General features: G+C 41.7%; 1 protein-coding gene across 2 annotated transcripts in view; it reads right to left on the bottom strand.

Moving 5' to 3' along the window:
* The window catches only part of suclg2 (succinate-CoA ligase GDP-forming subunit beta), a 380503-nt gene that overhangs the window by 128236 nt on the left and 228022 nt on the right, over nucleotides 1-24245 (bottom strand). For both annotated transcript variants that reach the window (XM_063067942.1, XM_063067943.1), the window contains exons 8-9: nucleotides 22047-22208; nucleotides 8024-8166 (exon numbers count right to left, since the gene is read on the bottom strand). In XM_063067942.1, coding sequence (XP_062924012.1) covers nucleotides 8024-8166; nucleotides 22047-22208 — 305 coding nt within the window. The remainder of the gene's footprint in view (nucleotides 1-8023; nucleotides 8167-22046; nucleotides 22209-24245) is intronic.

The raw sequence follows: 24245 nt of genomic DNA, 5'->3' as shown, positions 1-24245 counted from the left end.
TTCTTTTCGATATTTTAAGCAAGATTATTGTTTTGTACAATTTTAGAGTGGAAAAAAGGAAAGGAGCACCATGAAAAAAGTTTGGGCACCCCAAAGAGATTTGAGCTGTCAGATAACTTTTACCAAGGTCTCAGACCTCAGTTAGCTTGTTAGGGCTATGGCTTGTTCACAGTTATCATTAGGAAAGGCCAGGTGATGCAAATTTCAAAGCTTTATGAATATCCTGACTCCTCAAACCTTGTTCCAACAATCAGCAGCCATGGGCTCTTCTAAGCAGCTACCTAGCACTCTAAAAATTAAAATAAGTGACGCCCACAAAGCAGGAGAAGGCTATAAGAAGATAGCAAAGCGTTTTCAGGTAGCCGTTTCCTCAGTTTGTAATTTAATTAAGAAATGGCAGTTAACAGGAACGGTGGAGGTCAAGTTGAGGTCTGGAAGACCAAGAAAACTTTCCGAGAGAACTGCCCGTAGGATTGCTAGAAAGGCAAATCAAAACCCCAGTCTAACTGCAAAAGACATTCAGGAAGATTTAGCAGGCTCTGGAGTGGTGGTGCACTGTTCTACTGTGCAGTGACACCTGCACAAATATGACCTTCATGGAAGAGTCATCAAAAAGCCTGATGCAGTTTGGAAACAAGTCCTGTGGACTGATGAAGTTAAAATAGAACTTTTTGGCTGCAATGAGCAAAGGTAGTATGTTCGGAGAAAAAAGGGTGCAGAATTTCATGAAAAGAACATCTTTCCAACTGTTAAGCACGGGGGTGGATCGATCATGCTTTGGGCTTGTGTTTCAACCAGTGCCACGGCGAACATTTCACTGGTAGAGGGAAGAATGAATTCATTTAAATAGCAGCAAATTCTGGAAGCAAACATCACCCCGTCTTCATCTTCATCAAGCCGAAGATGAAAAGAGGATGGCTTCTACAACAGGATAATGATCCTAAACACACCTCAAAATCCACAATGGACTACCTCAAGAGGCGCAAGCTGAAGGTTTTGCCATGGCCCTCACAGTCCCCGGACCTAAACATCATCGAAAATCTGTGGATAGAGCTCAAAAGAGCAATGTATGCAAGACGGCCCAAGAATCTCACAGAACTAGAAGCCTTTGCAAGGAAGAATGGACGAGAATCCCCCAAACAAGAAACAAAAGACTCTTAGCTGGCTACAGAAAGTGTTTACAAGCTGTGATACTTGCCAAAGGGGGTATTACTAAGTACTGACTATGCAGGGTGCCCTAACTTTTGCTTTGGGACCTTTTCCTTTTTTGTTATTTTGAAACTGTAAAAGATGGAAATAAAAAAGGTAATCTTGCTTAAAATATTAAAGAAATGTGTCATCTTTAACTTTATGCTTTTTGGAAATCAGGTCATCTTTTACTCTCTTAGCTATTCAGAGTAACAGAAATTTTGATCAGAGGTGCCCAAACTTTTGCATGTCACTGTATGAATATATGCGGCAGAATGTGGTTAGCGCAACACTTTACCATACCAGCGACCCGAGTTCAATTTCTGCTAGTATTTATAAGGAGTTTGTACGTTCTCCTCATGACCATGTGGATTTCCTCTGGATGCTCCAGTTTCCTCCCACAGTCCAAAGACATACCAGATAGTAGGCTAATTGGTCATTGTAAATTGTCCCGCGATTAGGCTAGGGTTAAATAGAGGGTTGCTGGATGGCACGGCTCGAAGTGCCAGAAGGGCCTATTCTGCACTGTATCTCAATAAATAAAAAATTTAAAAATAAATGTATTAACATAGGTTTACATTTAATATTTCAAACAACTGTAGTTAGATCATTTTCTAATAATTAGAAACACAAATATCATATTGTGATTTTAACGTCTGTTGCATTAAAGTGTCGGTTAGTTCTTATCGATGTTAATAATATTATAAGATGTTAGACACCGTTTCTCGGAACATTACACCAGCCAAGAAAAACAGAATGAAGTGTAAATTTAGCCCTAGAGTTAATAATAATTAAGAGGAAAATTAACTTACTTAAAAGTCCAGTAAATTACTAATAGAATATGGACAAGTTAAATTTGTCCATATCTTCTGCTAAGCTTCAAAATGATTGTAAAATTTCATACAAGAAGATCTAACATCTATTTTCTTGGGTAAGCTGGAATACCATGCAATAAAATTTGGACTTGATTCCTATAAAGGAATTCAATTAATTCAAATATAAGAGAATTATCACAGAGCAGAATTATTAAAATGCCTTGTCTCATTTCAAAATAAAAGATTTAATCATCCAAAATGTGGTGGCTGAATGACAGAAGAAATTTCATGTTCAGTTTATATAATTTTTAAACATTAACATATCTTAAACGTGTTCAATTTTAATAAAATTCATCAGCAGGTCACAATTGAGCCACGACAGACAGAAGCCCCTGAATGAGTGAGTGTGGATCAACCCCTAAATCAGCACCTCCAGAGAGATGGTGAAAAGCATGAAAAAGCCTTCCTGTGTTACATACACAACAGAAAAGGACAGAGGTAATGGGGTATGTAAAAGGTACAGGATGCTTGAAATGGGACATCAGTTCTGAGTAATGACTACAGAAAATGAATGCCTTGAAAGACAAAGGTGATAAAACTTTTCAGTAGTCATTTACTGAATATTAGCTATTCAGCAACTACTCTGAAGTATTTAAAATTGAGCTATCACATCATTTCTGGTATCAATGAATATTTAGTCTTCAAAGTGTGATTAGGATTGTCCAGTCCCCGACAAGACATATCTTTTTCAGTAAGTATATCTCGGATGACAAAATATTCTGAACGTCAAATTTATTACAATAGTGCAATATGAAGATGTTGAAATGTACAATCTGCACCAGAATTTAGAGAGTACTCATTATGCAGAGATATACTGAAAAGTCCAATTTTTAATATAATTTACTTTTTCAAGTCAGTCCATTGATTTGAATGCAAGGCAATTTAGGTGAATATGGTGATTTTTTTTTGAATTGATGAAGCTGTAATTTAGTTAGGTTTTTTTTTATAAATGGTTCAATTCAATACATTTTTACATCTTCATAAGTTTTGTTTCATTAATTTTTATTAGCATTTGAAGGAAACATTCAATGTACTCAGCAGTCAACTGAGACTGGTAATATGATTTAGCCACTATCAAATTTTCTTTCAGACAGCTTGGTTTGAGAGATCTATTTTTGTCTGTCTACATGACAATTTTATATCATGCAATGCTTGCCATTGCACCAGCCCTCATTTTGCTCCATGTTATCCTTGGGGAGCCAGTTCATTCCAGCAGACCTTGACAAAGTTACCATGAAGACCAGATGCAAGTATGGTTGACCTACCACTGGCACCAAATTCTTGTCCTGGATGTTGCTGCTTTTACAGGAAAGAAATTTGACTCCCTATTCATTGATGTAATCTAAATCTATCGAAAAATTGAAAAAAAATAATACAGATAATGGCTGACAAGCCTTGTAAATTACACAAAGTAAAAATGAGAACAGAAGACAAGAGTAATATAACGCTTATAACACATCACTATTCTCAAAAGAGCTTCAATAAGTTACCAAGCTGCAGATTCATGACTGGAGTAAGACATGTGGAGACAGGCACAACTAGATAGATGAATAGCAAGTGGAAATAAAATCCGAGATCAAGGATGAGAGGAAGCTACTCAAATGGTTGATTGAGGAAAAAATGTTATCTTAAGGATCAGTTACATTATTAAATCAGATGCATAACTAAAATTTTATTTAAAAATCGCAGATGTCATTAAATTATACTCACTACAGAAGCAGATACAATAACATTTGACCTAAATATGCTGCAGAATTAGCAACTGTGAGGTAGTACATTTTGAAAAGAAGAGTAACAATGCTACATACTCTTTGGAAAATAGAACTAGAGCAAATAAACTGTAATGACATAGGTAGCGATGACATTTTAAAAAAGACAGGAATTCACTTCACTTCCAAAGGAATGATTTGAAAGGCTGATAAATATTTCAAATTCTGCTTAGATGGTTTAGCAGTGTTACAAAACATTCCAGTCTCCAATATTATAGAAGGAGGATTAACTATAAAGGAGATAGAAAAATGATCCCAGCCAGCAAAGATTGAAATCTCAGTACAGTATTCCTTCTTGCAAGTCTTTGCAGTAGCAATCATTATGAAATAATTTTATATGATAGATGATGGAAGGTACTTTATGGAGGGAACTCAGACATAAAGTAATTCCATAGATTCATGTGGTTGTTTAATTGACAAACTTTCATGGTGCAAATAGTTATCTAACTTTGCAAACCAGCAATCTCTTCCAATTGACGTTTACTGTTTAGAAAAAGAGACTTCTAGGTTCCTTTGTATATTACTCACTTACTTATTGCCTTATTATCTCTTTGCTTCTCTTATGTACTTATTTAGTTCTGCACTTTTCACCTTCAGGTTGTACAAAATTATAGCCTTTATCATAAGCCTCCTTTTCCCAGTTTTAGTCTAATATATATGTATTCATCCTCTCGTTTTGGATGGCTTTCCACCCCCCCCACCCCCGCCGCAAGTAATGTTTAAGCTGTCCTTCCAATTGTTCAGCTGCTGTCTGACCAACTAACTACTGATTCTAATCAGCTTAGCTTAAACCTTTTAACAACTCATTGAAATTATCGCTCCTCAGTTATTTACTCCTTTTTTTACTAAAAATCTAAAGAGTGTGGAGCTACATTGCTTTCAAAATTCATTTCACACAATCCTTACTTATTGACATACCTCATTATATTACAAGGTTTCTTTCACCTTGGTGCTATTTATATCTTTATTCTTCGTTCTCCAGAAATAGTTAAGGCTGCAATTTAATAATTCTTGTATTGGAGTATCTTGAACAAGAATGCTGTCAAAGTATATGCAATATTCATAGTGTACTGGCCATTCATTGGCTATTATAGACAGAAATTTCAATTAGCGAACCTTATGCAAAACAAGATCATAAAGACTCATTTTTATCATTACTTTGTTCAACAATTTTCCCTATTATGCGGAACTATAAGGAACCAGGAAAACGAAGGGCATCTCTTCTTTTCATATTGGTATGACATTCACTGTTATAAAGCTATTGTATACAAAGCAGTAATTCATTTGATGCCACATTCTTTCCCAGTAAACATCAGCCCTGTTACATAATTGTTATTTTTAAACAGCACTGAGCATCATCCTACAGCTTTTTAAAATTAATGTATGTCTCTATTGGAATTAACTATAAAAATATGTAGAAAGCATTGGCTACTGCACACTTTTAAGGAAAGGTGTTAGCGGCAGTTTTTGCATTCACCCCAATCAATATATTTTTAGTAAATTTCTTAATCTGCTGCTGAAATTGGAGGAAGAACTACAATATATTTTGTATCTTGAGCATAATTTAACAAGGCATTAATGCTTTGAGCACACTGACTGGCACATGTTCAGGGAGGCTGCAACCGATGGCTACTCTACCAACTTAGAGGAGTGCACGTCATCTGTGACTAGCTACAACAGCAAGTGCATTGATGACATCACTGTGGCCAAGACCATCATTACACGCGCTAACCAGAAGCTATGGATGACCGCGGAGGTGCGTGCGCTGCTGAGGACCCGTGACTCTGCCTTCAGAGCAGGCGACAAGGCAGCCCTAACAACAGCGAGGGCCAAACTGTCCCGGGCCATCAGAGAGGCAAAGTGTGCACACGCCCAGTGAATCCACAGTCACTTCCAGGACAGTGGCGACACGCGGTGCATGTGGAATGGCATTCAGGACATCACCAACTACAAGACAACACCACCTGCTTGTGCTGGTGATGACTCCCTCCCAGATGCGTTGAACAACTTCTACGCTTGTTTTGAGGCGGAAAATGATGTGGCGGTGAGGAAGACCACCCCTCCTCCAAACGACCAGGTGCTGCGTCTTACCGTGGCCAATGTGAGGAGAACTGTGCAGAGTCAATCCACGGAAGGCTGCTGGACCAGACAATATTCCTGGCAGAGTGCTTAGAGGATGTGCAGACCAGCTAGCAGAGATTCTCACTGACATCTTCAACATCTCCCTGAGCAGCGCCGTCATTCCTACGTGTGTCAAGGCCGCCACCTTCGTCCCCGTGCCGAAGAAGTCTTCAGTGTCCTGCCTCAACAACTACCGTACTATCGTACTCACATCCATCATCATGAAGTGTTTCGAGAGGCTCGTCATGAGGCACATCAAGACCCTGCTGCCCCCCTCACTGGACTCCCTGCAGTTCGCATAGCGCCCCAACTGTTCAACAGATGATGCCATTGCCATCACTCTCCACCTGGCCTTAACCCACCTGGACAAAAAGACACGTACATTCAAATGCTGTTCATAGACTTCAGTTCAGCATTCAACACAATCATTCCTCAGAAACCGACTGGAAAGGTGAAACTGCTGGGCCTGAATACCGCCCTCTGCAACTGGATCCTAGACTTGCTGAGTGGGAGACCTCTGTCAGTCCGGATTGGAAGCAGCATCTCCAACACCATCACACTGAGCACGGGGTCCCCCCAGGGTTGTGTGCTCAGTCCACTGCTGTTCACTCTGCTGACCCACAACTGTGCTGGAACACACAGCTCGAACCACATCATCAAGTTCACCAATGAGACGACCATGGTCGATCTCATCAGCAAGAGCGATGAGTCAGCATACAGAGAGGAGGTGCAGTGGCTAATAGACTGGTGCAGAGCCAACAACCTGTCTCTGAATGTGAACAAAACAAAAAAGATGGTTGTTGACTTCAGGAGAACACGGAGCGATCACTCTCCGCTGAACATTGACGACTCCTCCATAGAGATCATTAAGAGCACCAAATTTCTTGGTGTTCACCTGGCGGAGAATCCCACCTGGTCTCTCAACACCAGCTCCATCGCAAAGAAAGCCCAGCAGCGTCTCTACTTTCTGCGAAGGCTGAGAAACATCCATCTCCCACCCCCCATCCTCACCACATTCTACAGAGGTTGTATTGAGAGCATCTTGAGCAGTTGCATCACTGCCTCGTTCGGAAATTGCACCATCCCGGATCGCAAGACCCTGCAGCGGGTAGTGAAGTCAGCTGAGAAGGTCATCGGGGTCTCTCTTCCTGCCATTACAGACATTTACACCACACGCTGCATCCGTAAAGCAAACAGCATTATGAAGGACCCCACGCACCCCACATACAAACTCTTCTCCCTCCTGCCATCTGGCAAAAGGCACTGAAGCATTCGGGCTCTCATGACCAGACTATGTAACAGTTTCTTCCCCCAAGCCATCAGACTCCTCAATACCCAGAGCCTGGACTGACACCAACTTACTGCCCTCTACTGTGCCTATTGTCTTGTTTATTATTTATTATAATGCCTGCACTGTTTTGTGCACTTTATGCAGTCCTGGGTAGGTCTGTTGTCTAGTGTAGTTTTTGTGTGGTTTTACATAGTTCAGTGTAGTTTTTGTATTGTTTCATGTAGCACCATGGTCCTGAAAAACGTTGTCTCGTTTTTACTGTGTATTGTACCAGCAGTTATGGTCAAAATGACAATTAAAAGTGACTTGACTTGACTTGAATCATAGTCTGAACAAGTAACGGGAAATCTTTATACACAAGAATTCATTGTAAAATGAAAAAGAGTTGATTGAAAACCTGGAAAACCTCAAGTCAAATAAAGTTACTGCATACATTTAGGAAAAGAAAGTTAGATTGATCAGTTTTTCAGTGTTGTAGGAAAACTATTGCACTTGTGCTTTATTCCTTCGATTGGTATAAAACAAAATCTATGCAGATGGTTCACACCTGGAACATTCAAATAAACGAGATGTGAATATATAAATGTCCAAATCAGCAACCTTGGGTTAAACAAATAATCAGAAAATCATTGTCTGTCATGGAAATACGTTCATTTTATATTCAAACATTATAAAATCTTAAATAAAGAAAATAAATTCCACTGGGAAAACTATAATGTTTCTCAATCCGCTCATATTGCCAAAAAAAAATTGTTCTGTATTGAAATATGATGTCTTACTCTTGGGTCTGCAGTAAGCAGCTTAAATGCTTGGTACACTTGATTCTCTTGCACACCACCGCCCAGGTCAAGGAAGTTTGCTGGCTTCCCTCCATGAAGATCGATGATATCGCACGTAGCCATTGCAAGACCGGCTCCATTAACTGTTTACAAGAGAGGCATGATCTTTTACAATTTGACAAATCATCAATTTATAATACACAAGGGAAAAATAATGTCAAAAAGATGTACAGACCAGCATTATTATGAATTATTTCTGTGGGTTTAGCAGCTGTGACTATGATGGGGGCCTTAAGTGAAAGATGGAGCTTCAAGATTTACCAAGTTTCATACTGTTACTACCAACAAACACAAGCATCTTATTCAACAAGTTTCAACAATACTTGTTTAATAGAAATGCATTAATGATTCCTTTCTGATTATGAGAAACATGTTTTTCCAAGTAAAATAAAGATAAATTGATGTAAACAAATACAGCTTGCAAATGAAGGTTTGACTGTACAAAAAGCACTTCTATAGTTGCCTGGAAGTTTAATCAGGCTAGAATATATTTTCTACGTTTGTAGACTTGACAGAGGTTAGCAGCAAATACAAGCCTATCTCAATTGTCAAAATTTTTGGTGAATGCTGCATGTCATATCAAGTTCAAAAATTAAAAACATTTTATTTAAATTAGCTTCCTGCACTTCAAGGATCCATTTAGGATTTTGGTGTGTTACATATGAACTTACTGTGTGTCATGTGGTTTGCACCCACATTGAACAAGTCCTGGACAATATCCAGATTTGGGATGGAACGTGACAAATACAATCCCTTTTAGAAAAAATGCCAAGGAATATAATATAATCTCCATTTGACAGTAAATGTCTTTACTTCCAATCAACATCTAAGGCAGGGATACCAATCGTTTTTATGCCATGGGCCCCTACCATTAACCAAGGGGTCCATGGAACCCAGGGTGGGAACCCCTTAAAGGCATAATGACTGATTTAAACAAGCATTATGGCAGCAGCCCACGTACTGTGACTACAAGAGCAACGCAAAGGCTGCATATTCCACAGCTGGCGACAGCTTCCTATCATCCACAGCATTTCTACAATTTGCAAAAGACACGAGTCTGATGAATGCAGCTCCAGGAACACTTCACCAGGATTGGAGGTCAATGGAACTCCATAAGTTGAGGCTTAAAGTTCAAACCCATGATCAACAAGTCCTGGGGTTGATATGCAGAGGTTGGCAAAGTCCTGAGGGCAAAGCTGAAGATTGAACTCTGGAGCTTAGCGAGTCCGGTGGTAGAAAGCCTGAAGTTTGACTCAGCAAGTCTGGTCCAGGGACGGGAGATTGGAGCCCCAGTGTCTGCGAGTCTGAGAGTCTAGGGAGAAGTACTGGAGGCCCTGAGGTGGTCTGTCCTGGGTTTGGAGGCTTGTCTCTGCATGCAAAGGAGTGGGGAAGTTGCTTGTCTTGCTGCTGCTGTCTTGTGTTGTTCTATTGTTGTGACTTCTGCTGTTCTGCTGAACACTGTGAGCATGCTGTGTTGGTGGTGGATGTGTGGAGACACTTGCGGACGGCCCCCGGCACATTCTTGGGTATGTTGATTGTTCACTGTATGTTAAAACGTACGTGTGATAAAAAAATCTGAATAATTGCTAATGTTGTTTCAAAACTCTTTATCTTAGCCAGAGCACATCTCCTTCCTTGCTTCTATTTGCATCCTGAGAAAAATACCATCGTTATCCACCGTAATATGTGCCATTATTGCTAGCATTTCTTTCTTCCTGACACAGACATATTCTAAAATATTCCTCCCCTAATTCTCTAACCTCTGCATTCTCTTCCTTATGAACAGTAGCTAGAAATATCCACTTAGGATGTTGCTCATACCTGCTGATGTGACAGATAAGTTTTCCTTTAATACTTGGCTGAACACTGAACTACTTTGAAATACTTCAAGATGTGTTTTGGCATTTTGCAAAATTCACATCTTCCTGCTTTTTGCAAATCTTATTTGCTTAATGGGCAATATGTCTGCAGTGATGGGTGAATCATAAGAATTGTTATCCGGAGGACATATCAGGTCAGCAAAGACGGCAGCAGACAGCAGCAATACCTCCCACATGGGAAAATAGAAGAGATTGTACCCGTGCAGAGGAAACACTTCTAAAATAACACACAAAATGCTGGAGGAACTCAACAGGTCAGATAGCATCTACAGAAGTGAATAAACAATCAACATTTTGGGCCGAGACTCTTCTCCAGGATTGATAGCCAAGGGGGAAGACTCCAGAATAAAAAAGATGGGGGAGGAAGCTAGTTGGAAGGTGATGGGGAAGACAGGTGGGTGGGAAAGATAAAGTGTTGGAGGAAAAGAAATCAGATAGGAGAGGAGAGTGGGCCATGGGAGAAAGGGAAGGAGGAGAGTACCGAGGGTAAGTGATAGGCAGGTGAGAAGAGGTAAAAGGTCAGAATGGGGAATAGAGGAAGAGAGGAGGGGAAGGGACAATTCTTTTACTAGAAGAAGGAATCAATGTTCATGCCATCAGGTTGGAGGCAATCCAGATAGAATATAGGGTGTTGCTCCTCTACCCTGAGGGTGGCCTCATCTTGGCACATGAGGAGGCCATGGACCAACATGTCAGAACGGGAATGGGAATGGGAATCAGAATTAAAATATTTGGCCATCGGGATGTTCTGGATTTGGCAGATGGTGCAGAGGTGCCTGACGAAGCAGTCGCCCAACTTACGACAGGTCTCACCAATGTAGAGGCTGCATCGGGAGCACCAGGCACATTAGATGACACCAGCTGATTTGCACATTAAGTGTTGCCTTACCTGGAAGGACTGTTTGGGGCCCTGAATGGAGGCTATGGAGGCACTTGCAGCGGTAAGTTTAGTGGGGAGAGATGACTGGACAAGGGAATCACCGTGGGAGTGATTCTTGTGGAAAGTTGGTGGCGGGGGGGTGGGGGAAGATATGTTTAGTGGTAGAATCCCTCTGGAGATATCAGAGGTTGTGGCAGATGATGCCACAATGAAAAGCCACGTCCTGGTGTAGAGATGTGGTGGAGGCAAAGGAACTGAGAAAAAGGAATAGCATTTTTACAGGAGATAGGATGGGAAGAGGAACAGTCAAGGTAACCACGGGAACTGGTAAATTACTTTATTGCTTTTAGAAACATTAGATGTATTAAAATGCTTTAATGCTTCTAAAATGCTTTATTGAGGATCTATATATTGGGTGTTTTAACTTACTGAGAAACCTGTTATAAAACACACATCACTGAAATGAATGATGATTGTGAATGTTTATGTTATGAGCTCCATTCTGTTTGACCACATAAAATGAGCAACACCTCCATCAACACATCACGCCATGCTACTCTAAGTATAATATCTACATCTTCTTTCGCAGCAGGGTCATATATGATGAGAGTCCATTGAGGTTTGAATGCATCCTCAGATTCTAAGGACATGGGCCACAGGCAATACTTAACACTTGGGTTTCTTGTTACTAATTTGGCACCTTTATCAGCTTTAGCGGTGAAATCAAAAGCTATTTCTCTGGATCAGCAGGCATGGTTCTGCTCTAAAAACATCATGAGTGAAGTCACAATCTAAAAGTCCTGTCAATGGTGGCTTTGCCCACAGTCAAAATGGTAGCCAGCTGAGCTTCTAAGGTAGCATTGAAAATTGTTAGGAGAGGAACTATAACAGAGGGAATGTTGAGGACTGAAGATATTATTCAGATTGGCATGAAGGTCTTCATATTTTGCACGGAGTTTTGAGATGAATGGTGAGTGTCATCTCAATGTTATGGATCATTGAACACAGGCTGGCACTTAAAGAATCCTGACCCATTAACATTCATCAATAGGAGACCCTCATATATATTACCCAAGGCCTTAGCAGAGAAAAGAAAAATGGCATGCACTTTTATCCTTCAGCTATTTGTCCCAGGTTGCATCTTCTTTCTCAACCTGGCTCATACAGAGTTGGGTCCTGCGTTTCACTATTTAAAGTAAATTATAGACTCTAAAATACATTTCACACCAATTTCTGAGCTGTTGTCAGCAAACGTAAGATAGAATGAATTTTCCAAATCTTCAGGGAAAGGAAGCTTTACTTTGTGGTGCGAAAAAGAGAACCACAAAACAGAGTGTTGAAAGTACAAGGTATTTATTACACAAAGTGGCTGGACTCAGAAAAATGACAAAAATGGGAAATAAAGTGAAGGGGGTGAAGAAATCCTGTCCCATTTCTTCCCTCGTGACATTGGCACCAAGTTAACCTCCTACTCTAAATAACTATTTAAAGGAAATAGGATGTGTTGGAGAGTTCAGCCTACACCAATAGCAGATCAGTAACATGGTAGATATGTAATATATTGAGTTTACAAGGCAGTTAACAGGAAAGTTGATGAAGACATGGCAGTGGCCATTGGCTACATGGAGTTTAGCAAGGCCTTTCTGACAAAATGTTGCATGGGAGGTTGATCAAGAAGGTTCAGTCTCCAGTATTCAGGATGAGGTACAAAATTGGATTTGACATTAGCTTCGTGGAAGAAGCCAGAGTGGTAGTAGATGACTGCCTCGCCGAATGGAGGTCTCTGACTGGTAATGTGCCGCAGGGATCTATGCCAGGTCTGTCGTTGTATGTCATCAAGATCAATAATTTGGATGATAATGTGGTAAACTGGATCAGCAAATTTGTGGATGACACCAAAATTGGAGGCATAGTGGACAGCAAAGAAGGCAAACAAAGCTTGGAGTGGGATCTAGACCAGCTGGAAAAATCGGTTGAAAAGTGGCAGCTCTGCATTAAATTCCATAAGTGTAAAGTCTTGAACTTTGGGATGACAAACCAAGGTACGACTTACACTGTGAACGACAGAGCACTGAGGGATGCAGTAGAACAGATGGATCTGGGAATCCTCTCACTGCTACGGGCGGAAGTTCCTACTTGCTTCAACAAGGCAACAATTATACTAATGCCTAAGAAGAATAATGTGAGTTGCCTTAATGACTATCGCCTGGTAGCACTCACACCTACGGTGATGAAATGCTTTGAGAGGTTGGTCATGACTATACTGAAATCCTGCCTCAGCAAGGACCTGGACCCATTGCAATTTGCTTATCGCCACAATAGGTCAATGGCAGACGCAATCTCAATGGCTCTTCACACAGCTTTAGACCACCTGGACAACACAAAACACCTATGTCAGAATGTTGTTCATCGACTACAGCTCAGCATTTAATACCATCATTCCCACAATCCTGATGAGAAGTTACAGAACCTGGGCCTCTGTATCTCCCTCTGCAATTGGATCTTCATCTTTCTAACTAGAAGACCACAATCTGTGTGGATTGGTGATAACATTGCATCCTTGCTGACGATCAACACTGGCGCACCTCAGGGGTGTGTGCTTAGCCCACTGCTCTACTTTCTCTATACCCATGACTGTTTGGCTATGCATTTCTCAAATACCATCTACAAATTTGCTGATGATACAACCATTGTTGGTAGAGTCTCAAAGGGTGACAAGAGGGCATAGAGAAGCGAGATATGCCAACCAGTGGAGTGGTGTCGCAGCCACAACCTTACACTAAGTGTCAGTAGGACGAAAGAGATGATTGTGGACTTCAGGAAGGGTAAGACGAAGGAACACACACCAATCCTCATAGAAGGATCAGAAGTGAAGAGAGTGAGTAGCTCCAAGTTTCTGGGTGTCAAAATCTCTGAGGAGCCAGCCTGGTCCCAACATATCAATGATGTTATAAAGGAGGCAAAACAGTGACTATTCTTTATTAGGAATTTGAAGAGATTTGGTATGTCAACAAATACACTCAAAAACTTCTGTAGATGCACTGTGGAGAGCATTCTGACAGACTGCATCACAGTCTGGTATTTGGGGGGCGGGGGGGGTGCTACTGCACAGGGCCAAAAGAAGCTGGAAAGGGTTGTAAATTTAGTCGGATCCATCTTGGGTACTGGCCTACAAAGTACCCAGGACATCTTCAAGGAGTGGTGTCGCAGAAGGGCCTCCAGCACCCAGGGCATGCGCTTTTCTCACTGTTACCATCGGGGACATGGAGGCAGAGCAAAGTCAAGATGGTGATAAACAGCGACTCCTTTGCTTGCATCTTCGTTAACAGCTCCATTTCTATCTTTAATATATTTATTTGTCCCTTTCAGAGTTCTTTTGACGACCCTGACCTGGAGTCACACGCTGACTTTGGTTCTTTGTGGGAATGGGACCCGGTCTCAGGGTTTCAGGACTGGCTGTTGTTCGGCATGCCAAGGGTTCAGCCTGAGAATCCGGCTCGGATTTGGAAGCCTAAGATCTCGGGGCTCTAGAGACGGGCGGATTGAAGGTCGGTGTCACGGCAGAAGACCCGTGTGTCATCGGAGGAGTCGGAAAATCTACTGCTGTGTGCCCAAAGACCCAGGATCTTTGCGATCTTCAGGCACGAGCTCAAAAAAAGCAACGTAACAGACTTTTAACATCGCAAACCAGCGAGTTGTTTGTTATGTCTCCCCGCTTGCTGGGGAAAAACAGAGACATCTCCTTCTCCCTTATTAGGGAGAGAGAGAACCTGTGGTATGTCAAATGCTGGGTGAAATGCGAAACCTTTGGGGTAACTACAGTCTGTGTCTTTGCTATTGCTTTGCTCACGTTTGAGTTCTCGGTGGTGGTGCTTTTTTTTTGTCAGTGGGGGGGGAATTGCTGCTTGCTGCTGCTTATGCTCGGGGGGGCACTTTGGGGTTCTTACGTTTAACTGTCGTCCATTCTTTGGGGCAGTCCTCTGTTTTTGTGGATGTTTGCGAAGAAAAAGCATTTCAGGGTGTGTATTGTATACCAGGGGTCCCCAAGCTTTTTAGCACCGTGGACCTGTTTAGTATTGACAATATTCTTGCAGACCGGCCGACCGGGGCGGGGGGGGGGGTGGTGTTCAAGTAGGCTTAAACTCACCTCAACATGTTTTATACAGTTAGGGTTGCCAACTTTCTCGCTCCCAAATAAGGGACAAAGTTAGCAGTCAGATCCTGGGACACTTGTGTTACCCCAGGAAAGACTACCATGACCATGAAGCCTTGCACGGGCACCTGTGTGCACATGTGTGACGCATGCGCACGCTCGTACGTGCTGATTTTTTCCCCACAAATCGGTTTTGGCTTAATCTTCCCAACTATACTGTACATACATTATTTCTACTTCATATAGGCTCAGTATTTATCATATCATTCCTGCTTTTACTATATGTTAGTGTTATTTTCAGTTTAATGTGTTATTTGGTATGACTTGGTAGGTTATTTTTTGGGTCTGGGCACACTCAAAAAATTTTCCCATAAAATTAATGGTAATTGCTTCTTCACTTTACGCCATTTCAGCACAAAAGGTTTCATAGGAACGCTCTACCTTAGCGGGGAAATACGGGACAAGGGCACTCCCATATGGGACAAACCAATTTAGCCCAATGTACGAGATGTCCCGGCAAATACGGGACAGTTGGCAACCCTGTGTTCAAGTTCAACAGTGTGTGACAGGGAATGAGGAAAGGTGCAGCTGACTCATATTGTTTCCTCGCAGCCCGGTAGCACAGGCTTTGCGGCCCGGTAGTTGGGGACCGCTGTTGTATACATTTCTCTGGACATTAAATTGGACCTTTGAACCTTTGAGGTAGGAAGTGGAAAAACCTGAAGGCACGCACTCAGTGATTCAGGAACAGCTTCTTCCCCTCTGCCATCCAATTCCTAATTGGACATTGAACCCTTGAACACTACCTCACTTCTTTAATATATATTATTTCTGTTTTTTTGCACGATTTTTAATCTATTCAATAGACGTATACTATAATTGATTTACTTATTATATTATTTTATTATTAATTTTTTCTTCTATATTATGTATTGCATTGAACTGCTGCTGCTCAGTTAACAATTATCACAACACATACCGGTGATAATAAACCTGATTCTGATCATTCCTTGAAAGTGATGTTAAAGGTAGATAGAATTGTAAAAACAGCTTTTGGCACATTGACCTTCATAAATCAAAGTACTGAATACAGAAGCTGGGATGTCATGTTGATATTGTATAAAGGATTGGTGAGGCCTAATTTGGAGTATTGTGTGCAGTTCTATCGGGAGGAAAGATGTAATTAAGATTGAAAGAGTGCAGAAAAAACTTACAAGAATGTTGCCAGCAGTACTGTAGTATTCTTTAACTATGATTCTAATCTCTGCTATGAAAAAGGGAATGAAATAAATATTATGGAGTAAGGAAGTGAAGGCACCACAACTATAGAATGTGAGCAGGAATGGATGCAGTGATTATGGAATAATGTTGGAAGTACTGTCAGTAGCAAGATAATGGATGGCAGATGTACGACCTAAGATCAAGGATAAGTATTCTTACTTAACAACTCTAATGTTCTCGCTGAACCCTGAACAATCTTTTAGCCTTTGCCCCCTGTAAATATTAACCCGAAGCTGCACTCAAGACTTTTTCACTCTTTTAAAAGGATGTTTTCATGAAATGGTATGCCACATCCCAGTTACAATCAGTTGCCACTTTGTTAGGTATACCTGTACACCTGCTCATTTATGCAAATATCTAATAAGCCAATCACACAGCAGCAACTCAACATATAAAAGCATGCAGACATGGACAAGAGGTTCAGTTATTGTTTAGACCAAACATCTGAATGGGTACGAAATGTGATCTGATTGAATGATTGTGGAATGATTGTTGGCGCCAGGCAGGGTGGGCAATCTCAGAAATTGCTGATCAGCTGAGAATTTTACGACAACAGTCTCTAGAGTTCACAGAGAATGGTGCAAAATCAAACACAAAAAAACATCCAGTAAACAGCACTTCAGTTCTGTGGGTGAAAATACCTTGTTAATGAGAAAGGTCAGAGAATGGCCATACTGGTTCAAGCTGACAGGAAGGCTACAGTAACTCAAATAACCACATGTTACAACAGTGGTGTGCAGAAGAGCATCGCTGAACGCACAACATGGCAAACCTATGGGGAATAGGCTACAGCAGAAGACCACGAAGATAAACATAGTGGCCGCTTTGTTAGGTACAAGAGGCACCTAATGAAGTGGCTACTGAGAGTATATTGCCAAATTGCACTGTTCATGAATAGGTGTTACTTGCGCAAAAATAGACAAGTATATACAGAGCGTGCTGTATTCTGGAATGTATTATTGCAGAACAAAGGAGATGCCCTCCTTCTTCAGAGAAAGGGCTTCCCTTCCTTGACCATCAACATTGCCCTCAACTGCATCTCTTCCATTTCACGCACATCTGCCTTCACCCCACAAGGCATAGGGTTCCTCTTGTCCACACCTATCACCCTACCAGCCTCTGCGTCCAGCACGTAATTCTCCAAAACTTCCGCCATCTCCAATGGATTCCAGCAACAAGCACATCTTTCCCACACAACCCCCCCCACCCCCACCCCACTCTGCATTTTACATGACTCCTTGGTCGATTCATCCCACGTGGCACTAATCCTCGCAAGCAGAACAAGTGCTACCCTGCCCCTATATCTCCTCCCTCACTACCATTCAGGGTCCCAAACAGTCCTTCCCCAGGTGAGGCGACATTTCACCTGTGAGTCTGTGGGGATCATCTACTGTATCCGGTGCTCCCACTATGGCCTCTTGTATATCAGCAAGATCCAACTGAGACTGGGAGACCATTTCACCGAGCACCTATGCTCGGTCTGCCAGAAAAAGCAGGATCTCCCAGTGGTTACCCATTCTCATTCCGACATGTCCATCCATGGCCTGAGGCCACCCTCAAAGTGGAGGAGCAACAACTTGTATTCCAGCTGGGTAGCCTCCAACCTGATGGCGTGAACAGCAATTTCTCCAACTTCTGGAAATGCCCTCCGCCCTTCTCTATTTCCCCATTCCCCTTTCCCTCTCTCACCTTATCTCCTTGCCTGCTCATTGCCTCCATCTGGTGTTCCTCCCTCTTTTTCTTTCTTCCATGGCCTTCTGTCCTCTCCCATTAGATCCCCCACACCTCCAGTCCTGTATTTCTTTCACCAATCAACTTCCTAGCCCCCTCTCAGTTTCACCTTTCACTTTGTGCTTCATCCTCCCCTCCCCCAACTTCTAACTTTGACTCCTCATCTTTTTTTCTCCAGTGTTGCTGAAGGGTCTCGGCCCAAAACGTCGACTAAACTCTTTTCCATAGATGCACAGATGCTGCCTGGCCTGCTGAGTTCCTCCAACATTTTGTGTGTGTTGCTTGGATTTCCAGTACCTGCAGATTTTCTCTTGTTTGTGAAGTATATAAAGTATTTGGAGAAAACATAACATGACACAAAATGCATATTTACATAAAACCTTTCATGATCTTGAGAAATTGCAAATGAAAAATACTTTTCATTGAAACAGCTGCATTGCAGGAAATGCACCTTTCAATTCTGCATAGCAAGATTCCAAAACAGCAACAGGATGAACGAAACTATTGCAGTAATGTTGATTGTGCAATAAACATTGATCAGAGTGGAGGTTAATGCTTTCTCTTTTTGACTCAGAAGCCAGACACTTTGCTATGATCAACTGTTTGACAAACAAGTCACATGGGAAAGAATCAGCAGACAAAATCTAAATTATGATTCAATCCCAGAACACAAAAGAAAAATAAATTCAGAGGATTACAGTATCATTTGATCACATACAGTTGAAGTCAGAAGTTTACCTACACCTTAGCCAAATATATTTAAACTCAGTTTTTCACAATTCCTGACATTTAATCCAAGAAAACATCCCCTGTTTTAGGTCAGTTAGGATCACTACTTTATTTTAAGAATATGAAATGTCAGAATAATAGTAGAGAGAATGATTTATTTCAGCTTTTATTTCTTTCATCACATTCCCAGTGGGTCAGAAGTTTACATACACTTTGTTAGTATTTGGTAGCATTGCCTTTAAATTGTTTAACTTGGGTCATACGTTTTGGATAGCCATCCACAAGCTTCTCACAGTAAGTTGCTGGAATTTTGTTCCAATCCCTCCGACAGAACTGGTGTAACTGCGTCAGGTTTGTAGGCCTCCTTGCTTGCACACACTTTTTCTGTTCTGCCCACAAATTTTCTATCAAATTGAGGTCAGGACTTTGCGATGGCCACTCCAATACCTGGACTTTGTTGTCCTGAAGCAATTTTGCCACAATTTTGGAGGTATGCTTGGGTCATTGTCCATTTTGAAGACCCATTTGCGACCGAGCTTTAACTCCCTGGCTGATGTCTTGAGATGTTGCTTCAATATATCCACATAAACTTTCTTCCTCATGATGCCATCTATTTTGTGAAGTGCACCAGTCCCTCCTTCAGCAAAGCATCCCCACAACATGATGTTGTCACCCCCATGCTTCACGGTTGGGATGGTGTTCTTCGGCTTGCAAGCCTCACCCTTTTTCCTCCAAACATAACAATGGTCATTATGGCCAAACAGTTCAATTTCTGTTTCATCAGACCAGAGGACATTTCTCCAGAAAGTAAGATCTTTGTCCGATGTGAACTTGCAAACTGTAGTCTGGCATTTTTATGGCAGTTTTGGAGCAACGGCTTCTTCCTTGCTGAGCAGTCTTTCAGGTTATGTCAATATAGGACTCGTTTTACTGTGGATATAGATACTTGTCTACCTGTTTCCTACAGCACCTTCACAAGGTCCTTTGCTGTTGTTCTGGGATTGATTTGCGCTTTTCGCGCCAAAGTACGTTCATCTCTAGGAGACAGAACGTGTCTCCTGCCTGAGCGATACGACGGCTGCGTGATCCCATGGTGTTTATACTTGCGTTCTATTGTTTGTACAGATGAACGTGGTACCTTCAGGCGTTTGGAAATTGCTCCCAAGGATGAACCAGACTTGTGGAGGTCCACAATTTTTTTTCTGAGGTCTTGGCTGATTTCTTTTGATTTTGTTTGTAAACTTCTGACCCACTGGAATTGTGATATACTCAATTAAAAGTGAAATGATCTGTCTGTAAACAATTGTTGGAAAAATTACTCATGTCATGCACAACGTAGATGTCCTCAACGTCTTGCCAAGACTATAGTTTGCTTAATATGAAATCTACGGAGTGGTTAAACAATGAGTTTTAATGGCTTCAACCTAAGTGTATGTAAACAACTGACTTCAATTGTAGCAGCGTTAAATTTCTGATTAGCACATTCGTAGAAAGTTGTCCTTAGTTGTTTACACATATTCAGAGGCAATAGTGTAGCACATTGTTGTGCTTTTGAAAAGGTTCCACTGACATCTCGCTCCCCTTCCAACCTCTTGAACTTTGGCCCTAACACCATTAGAACAAAGCTCAACAAAGCCTCAAGGACCACCCACTCATTTTCTGCCTCGACAAGCTATACTTTCAGGACTCAACAAATTCAGCAAAAGTTCCAAGTGTCAGAAATGGCCAGTCTTAAGATACATCATCAGTGGTAATATCAATGTCGTTCCCCCCCCCCCAACCCCATGATATAGCCTGATCCAATGGGCATTTTCAGTTTTCTCTTTTATTTTAGAGCCAGGAACACTAGTGTTTTGTCTCTCTCGAGTTCAGCATTCTTTCCTCTCTATCTTCTGACCTGTTTCATTCCCTTCTGTTTACATTGCCTTCAAAGGCACCGCCTGCATTTAGTAAGCCCTTGCCACCCTGCCTCAAACAGCACCACAGGCTTGTGCCTTTCACCTCTCACTGCCTCCACCCAATAACAGGCATTCTCTTTGTTCTCTCCATCTCTTCCCTTTCCCTACAACTTAAAACATGTTTGCTTCCCAACTATTCAAACAAAATAAACAATTGCTTCTGGGAATATCATCAGGGAGCTCCTTGTTTAACATAAACAAATACATCATCTTTCAAACAACAGGAACTCTGCAGATGCTGGAAATTCAAGCAACACACATATAAGTTGCTGGTGAACGCAGCAGGTCAGGCAGCATCTCTGCGACACTTCACCTGTGAGTCGGCTGGGGGGATATACTGCGTCCGGTGCTCCCGATGTGGCCTTTTATATATTGGCGAGACCCGACACAGACTGGGAGACCGCTTTGCTGAACATCTACGCTCTGTCTGCCAGAGAAAGCAGGATCTCCCAGTGGCCACACATTTTAATTCCACATCCCATTCCCATTCTGACATGTCTATCCACGGCCTCCTCTACTGTAAAGATGAAGCCACACTCAGGTTGGAGGAACAACACCTCATATTCCGCCTGGGTAGCCTCCAACCTGATGGCATGAACATCGACTTCTCTAACTTCCGCTAATGCCCCACCTCCCCCTCGTACCCCATCCGTTATTTATTTTTATACACACATTCTTTCTCTCTCTCTCTCTCCTTTTTCTCCCTCTGTCCCTCTGACTATACCCCTTGCCCATCCTCTGGGTCCCCCCCCCCACCCCCCCTTGTCTTTCTCCCCGGACCTCCTGTCCCATGATCCTCTCATATCCCCTTTGCCAATCACCTGTCCAGCTCTTGGCTCCATCCCTTCCCCTCCTGTCTTCTCCTATCATTTTGGATCTCCCCCTCCCCCTCACCCTCTCAAATCTCTTACTAGCTCTTCCTTCAGTTAGTCCTGATGAAGGGTCTCGGCCTGAAACGTCGGCTGTACCTCTTCCTAGAGATGCTGCCTGACCTACTGCATTCACCAGCAACTTTTATGTGTGTTACATCATCTTTCACAGCCTCAGAATACAAAGGCATCCGTTGAGAACAGAAATGAGGGGGAATTTCTTTAGCCAGACAGCTGTGGAGACCAAGTCAGTGAGTATATTTGAAGGGAAAGTTGATAGATTCTTGATTAGTAAGGGTGTCTAAGGTTTACCTGGGAAAAGCAGAAGAATGGGGTTGAAAGGAATAATAAACAACCCATGATGGATGGCAAAGCAGACTTGATGGGACAAATGGACTAATTCTGCTCCTATGCTTTATGGTCTTTCGCAGAATTAAAGACCCTTTAAAACAATTTAACCCATACAGAATTGCTTCACTTACCAAAGCAAGCGATATTTCCATCCATGCCAATATACTTAAGGTCATATTTTGCTGCTTCACACTCCAAGGGATCAGTTTCTGATACATCGTCCAGAGAAAAAATATCCTTTTGCCTGAATTCTGCATTGTCATCAAAGTTGATCTTGGCATCGAAGCAAACCACTAAAAAGAGCAGGATAAAAATAAATTAAGATATATAAAAATATTTGACACTTCATAATTAGATAAATATCTGTTCTAATAGGACCAACTACTTGTGGAAAAAGGAACATGTTTTATTTTAAGTAACCTAAAAAAAAATTCTTAAAATTTCACATGAAAATGAGAACCTCTAAGCAACTTTTGTTCCAAATGCAACAGATAACAAAGCCCTTTCACTCCAGCAGCAAAAAGAAAGGTTTCTTTTAGCCTGCCTTTCAAAATATTGTGCTGCTTCTTTAGTGGAACCTGCATTCTTTGGTCTGCAGTAAAAAAGTGATGTGAGATTTATATACTTACCAAATAAATCACGTTTAGAACCCAATTATTGGAAGCCAGGTTTAAAACAAACAATTCTTCACCACCCAATTTCCAAAAGGGAGATTTTAAATGCATCGCTCTACACGTAGATTCTGCTGTGCACAGGCAGCACAACATTCAAAGGATTAAGACTGATAAAAGGATAGCTTAAAATAATCACTGATGTTTCAAAATGCAACTTGAATCTTTAGTAAAATTACTAAAAGATTGGAAAATGAGTAACCTTTGACAAAGTTGTAGTAGATTTTGAAGTTAAAGAAAATTCAAGGCATAGTTCTAAATCTTCAGAACACTAAAATATCAGCAGTGAACTCTCTCGTCCTCAGTGACCATGGGAATGGCTTTGTGGAAGGCAATTCATTCTTCTGCTCCAGTGCTTACAGGACAGCATTGTCACATACCTAAAATGAAATTGAAATAGTTTTGTGTGTAATATAATGGAGTTCTTAACTGAGTATCCACAGTGACAGTGAATGTGCCCGATCCATTTGACCACATAAACTGAGCAGTTTGCCTGTATCTATGGATGGTGAATAAAGAGCTCCTTTTCTACAATTTTTTTCTCGTTGATGCTTCACACTGACCTCAAATTTTATACAAGGGAGTAGTAAGATTTACAGGAAGATGTTTCTGTATTGGTATTGCCATCTGCCACACCTCCAATGCTGCCGTTAAGTCAGCTGCAGGGTCATCAGCCAAGGACCGCCATCCATAGATGTTTCACCTCCTTAGCGCTGGCACATCTCCTGATGGTGGAGCAGTGGCAAGGACATCTCTCCCTGCCACCCCCTGCAGCTTTCAATGGGATTGGTCAGTCCCCCAATTTCTCCTCAGCCACAGCCAAAAAGCTGCCCTTTTCTGCCTCTTCGTCAGCTCTCTGGTGGCCCTCCTGAGCCTCGCTCCAGTCACTGCCATATCACAGAGTAAACTCATTGTTGATGCGCCAATGTCGCCCCGGCACCCTACCTAAATGATGAACTTCCAGCCAGCTTCCTTGCACTCAGCTGCCAGGTCTCAGAGGGTAAATATGGGTGCCCAAACGCAATGAAGTTGCAGGTATAGCAGCAGCGTATCAATGGGTTGCATTTTGTGTTTTAAATTGCCATAGGCCTTGTGCATTAGAAATTGTGGAAACACATTTACTCATGCTTTCACAGTGCCCCTTGTACATTTAAACATGTAAATTACTTGGCTTTTCTCACGTCTCTTTTTCTTGTACGCATCATAGTTTCAGAGCTTCTGTTTCTAAGTTTTACAGTGGTTTAGAATGGAATACAAAATTAAAATCAAGCAAAAGTGATAATAATGGCCACAGCTACGAAAATGAAAATTTCAGAGTTTCTCAGGCAGCTTCAACTAAATAAAGACAAAAGAGACTGCAGGTGCTGGAATTTCTAGTTGAAAGAACTTGACTTCGAAAGATAAGACCATAAGACCAGAGGACATAGAAGCAGAATTAGACCATTTGGCCCATTGAGTCTGCTCCTCCATTCCATCATGGCTGATCCCTTTTCCCGTCTCAGCCCCAATATCCTGCCTTCTCTCCATACTCCTTCATGCTTGACACACTAGTATTTGGATTTCTGTTTCTTTTTGGACCTTCAGCCCTTTTCCTCCCAATTATTAGAACATCCATATCCACAACCCTCTTCAATCTTGCTGCATGTTCCAAATTATTTT

This window comes from Mobula hypostoma, chromosome 15 (assembly GCF_963921235.1).
Source record: "Mobula hypostoma chromosome 15, sMobHyp1.1, whole genome shotgun sequence".
In the NCBI taxonomy this organism is placed as follows: Eukaryota; Metazoa; Chordata; class Chondrichthyes; order Myliobatiformes; family Myliobatidae; genus Mobula; species Mobula hypostoma.
The sequence above is the reverse complement of the archived record's forward strand: the minus strand, read 5'-3'. Positions and strand labels throughout refer to the sequence as shown.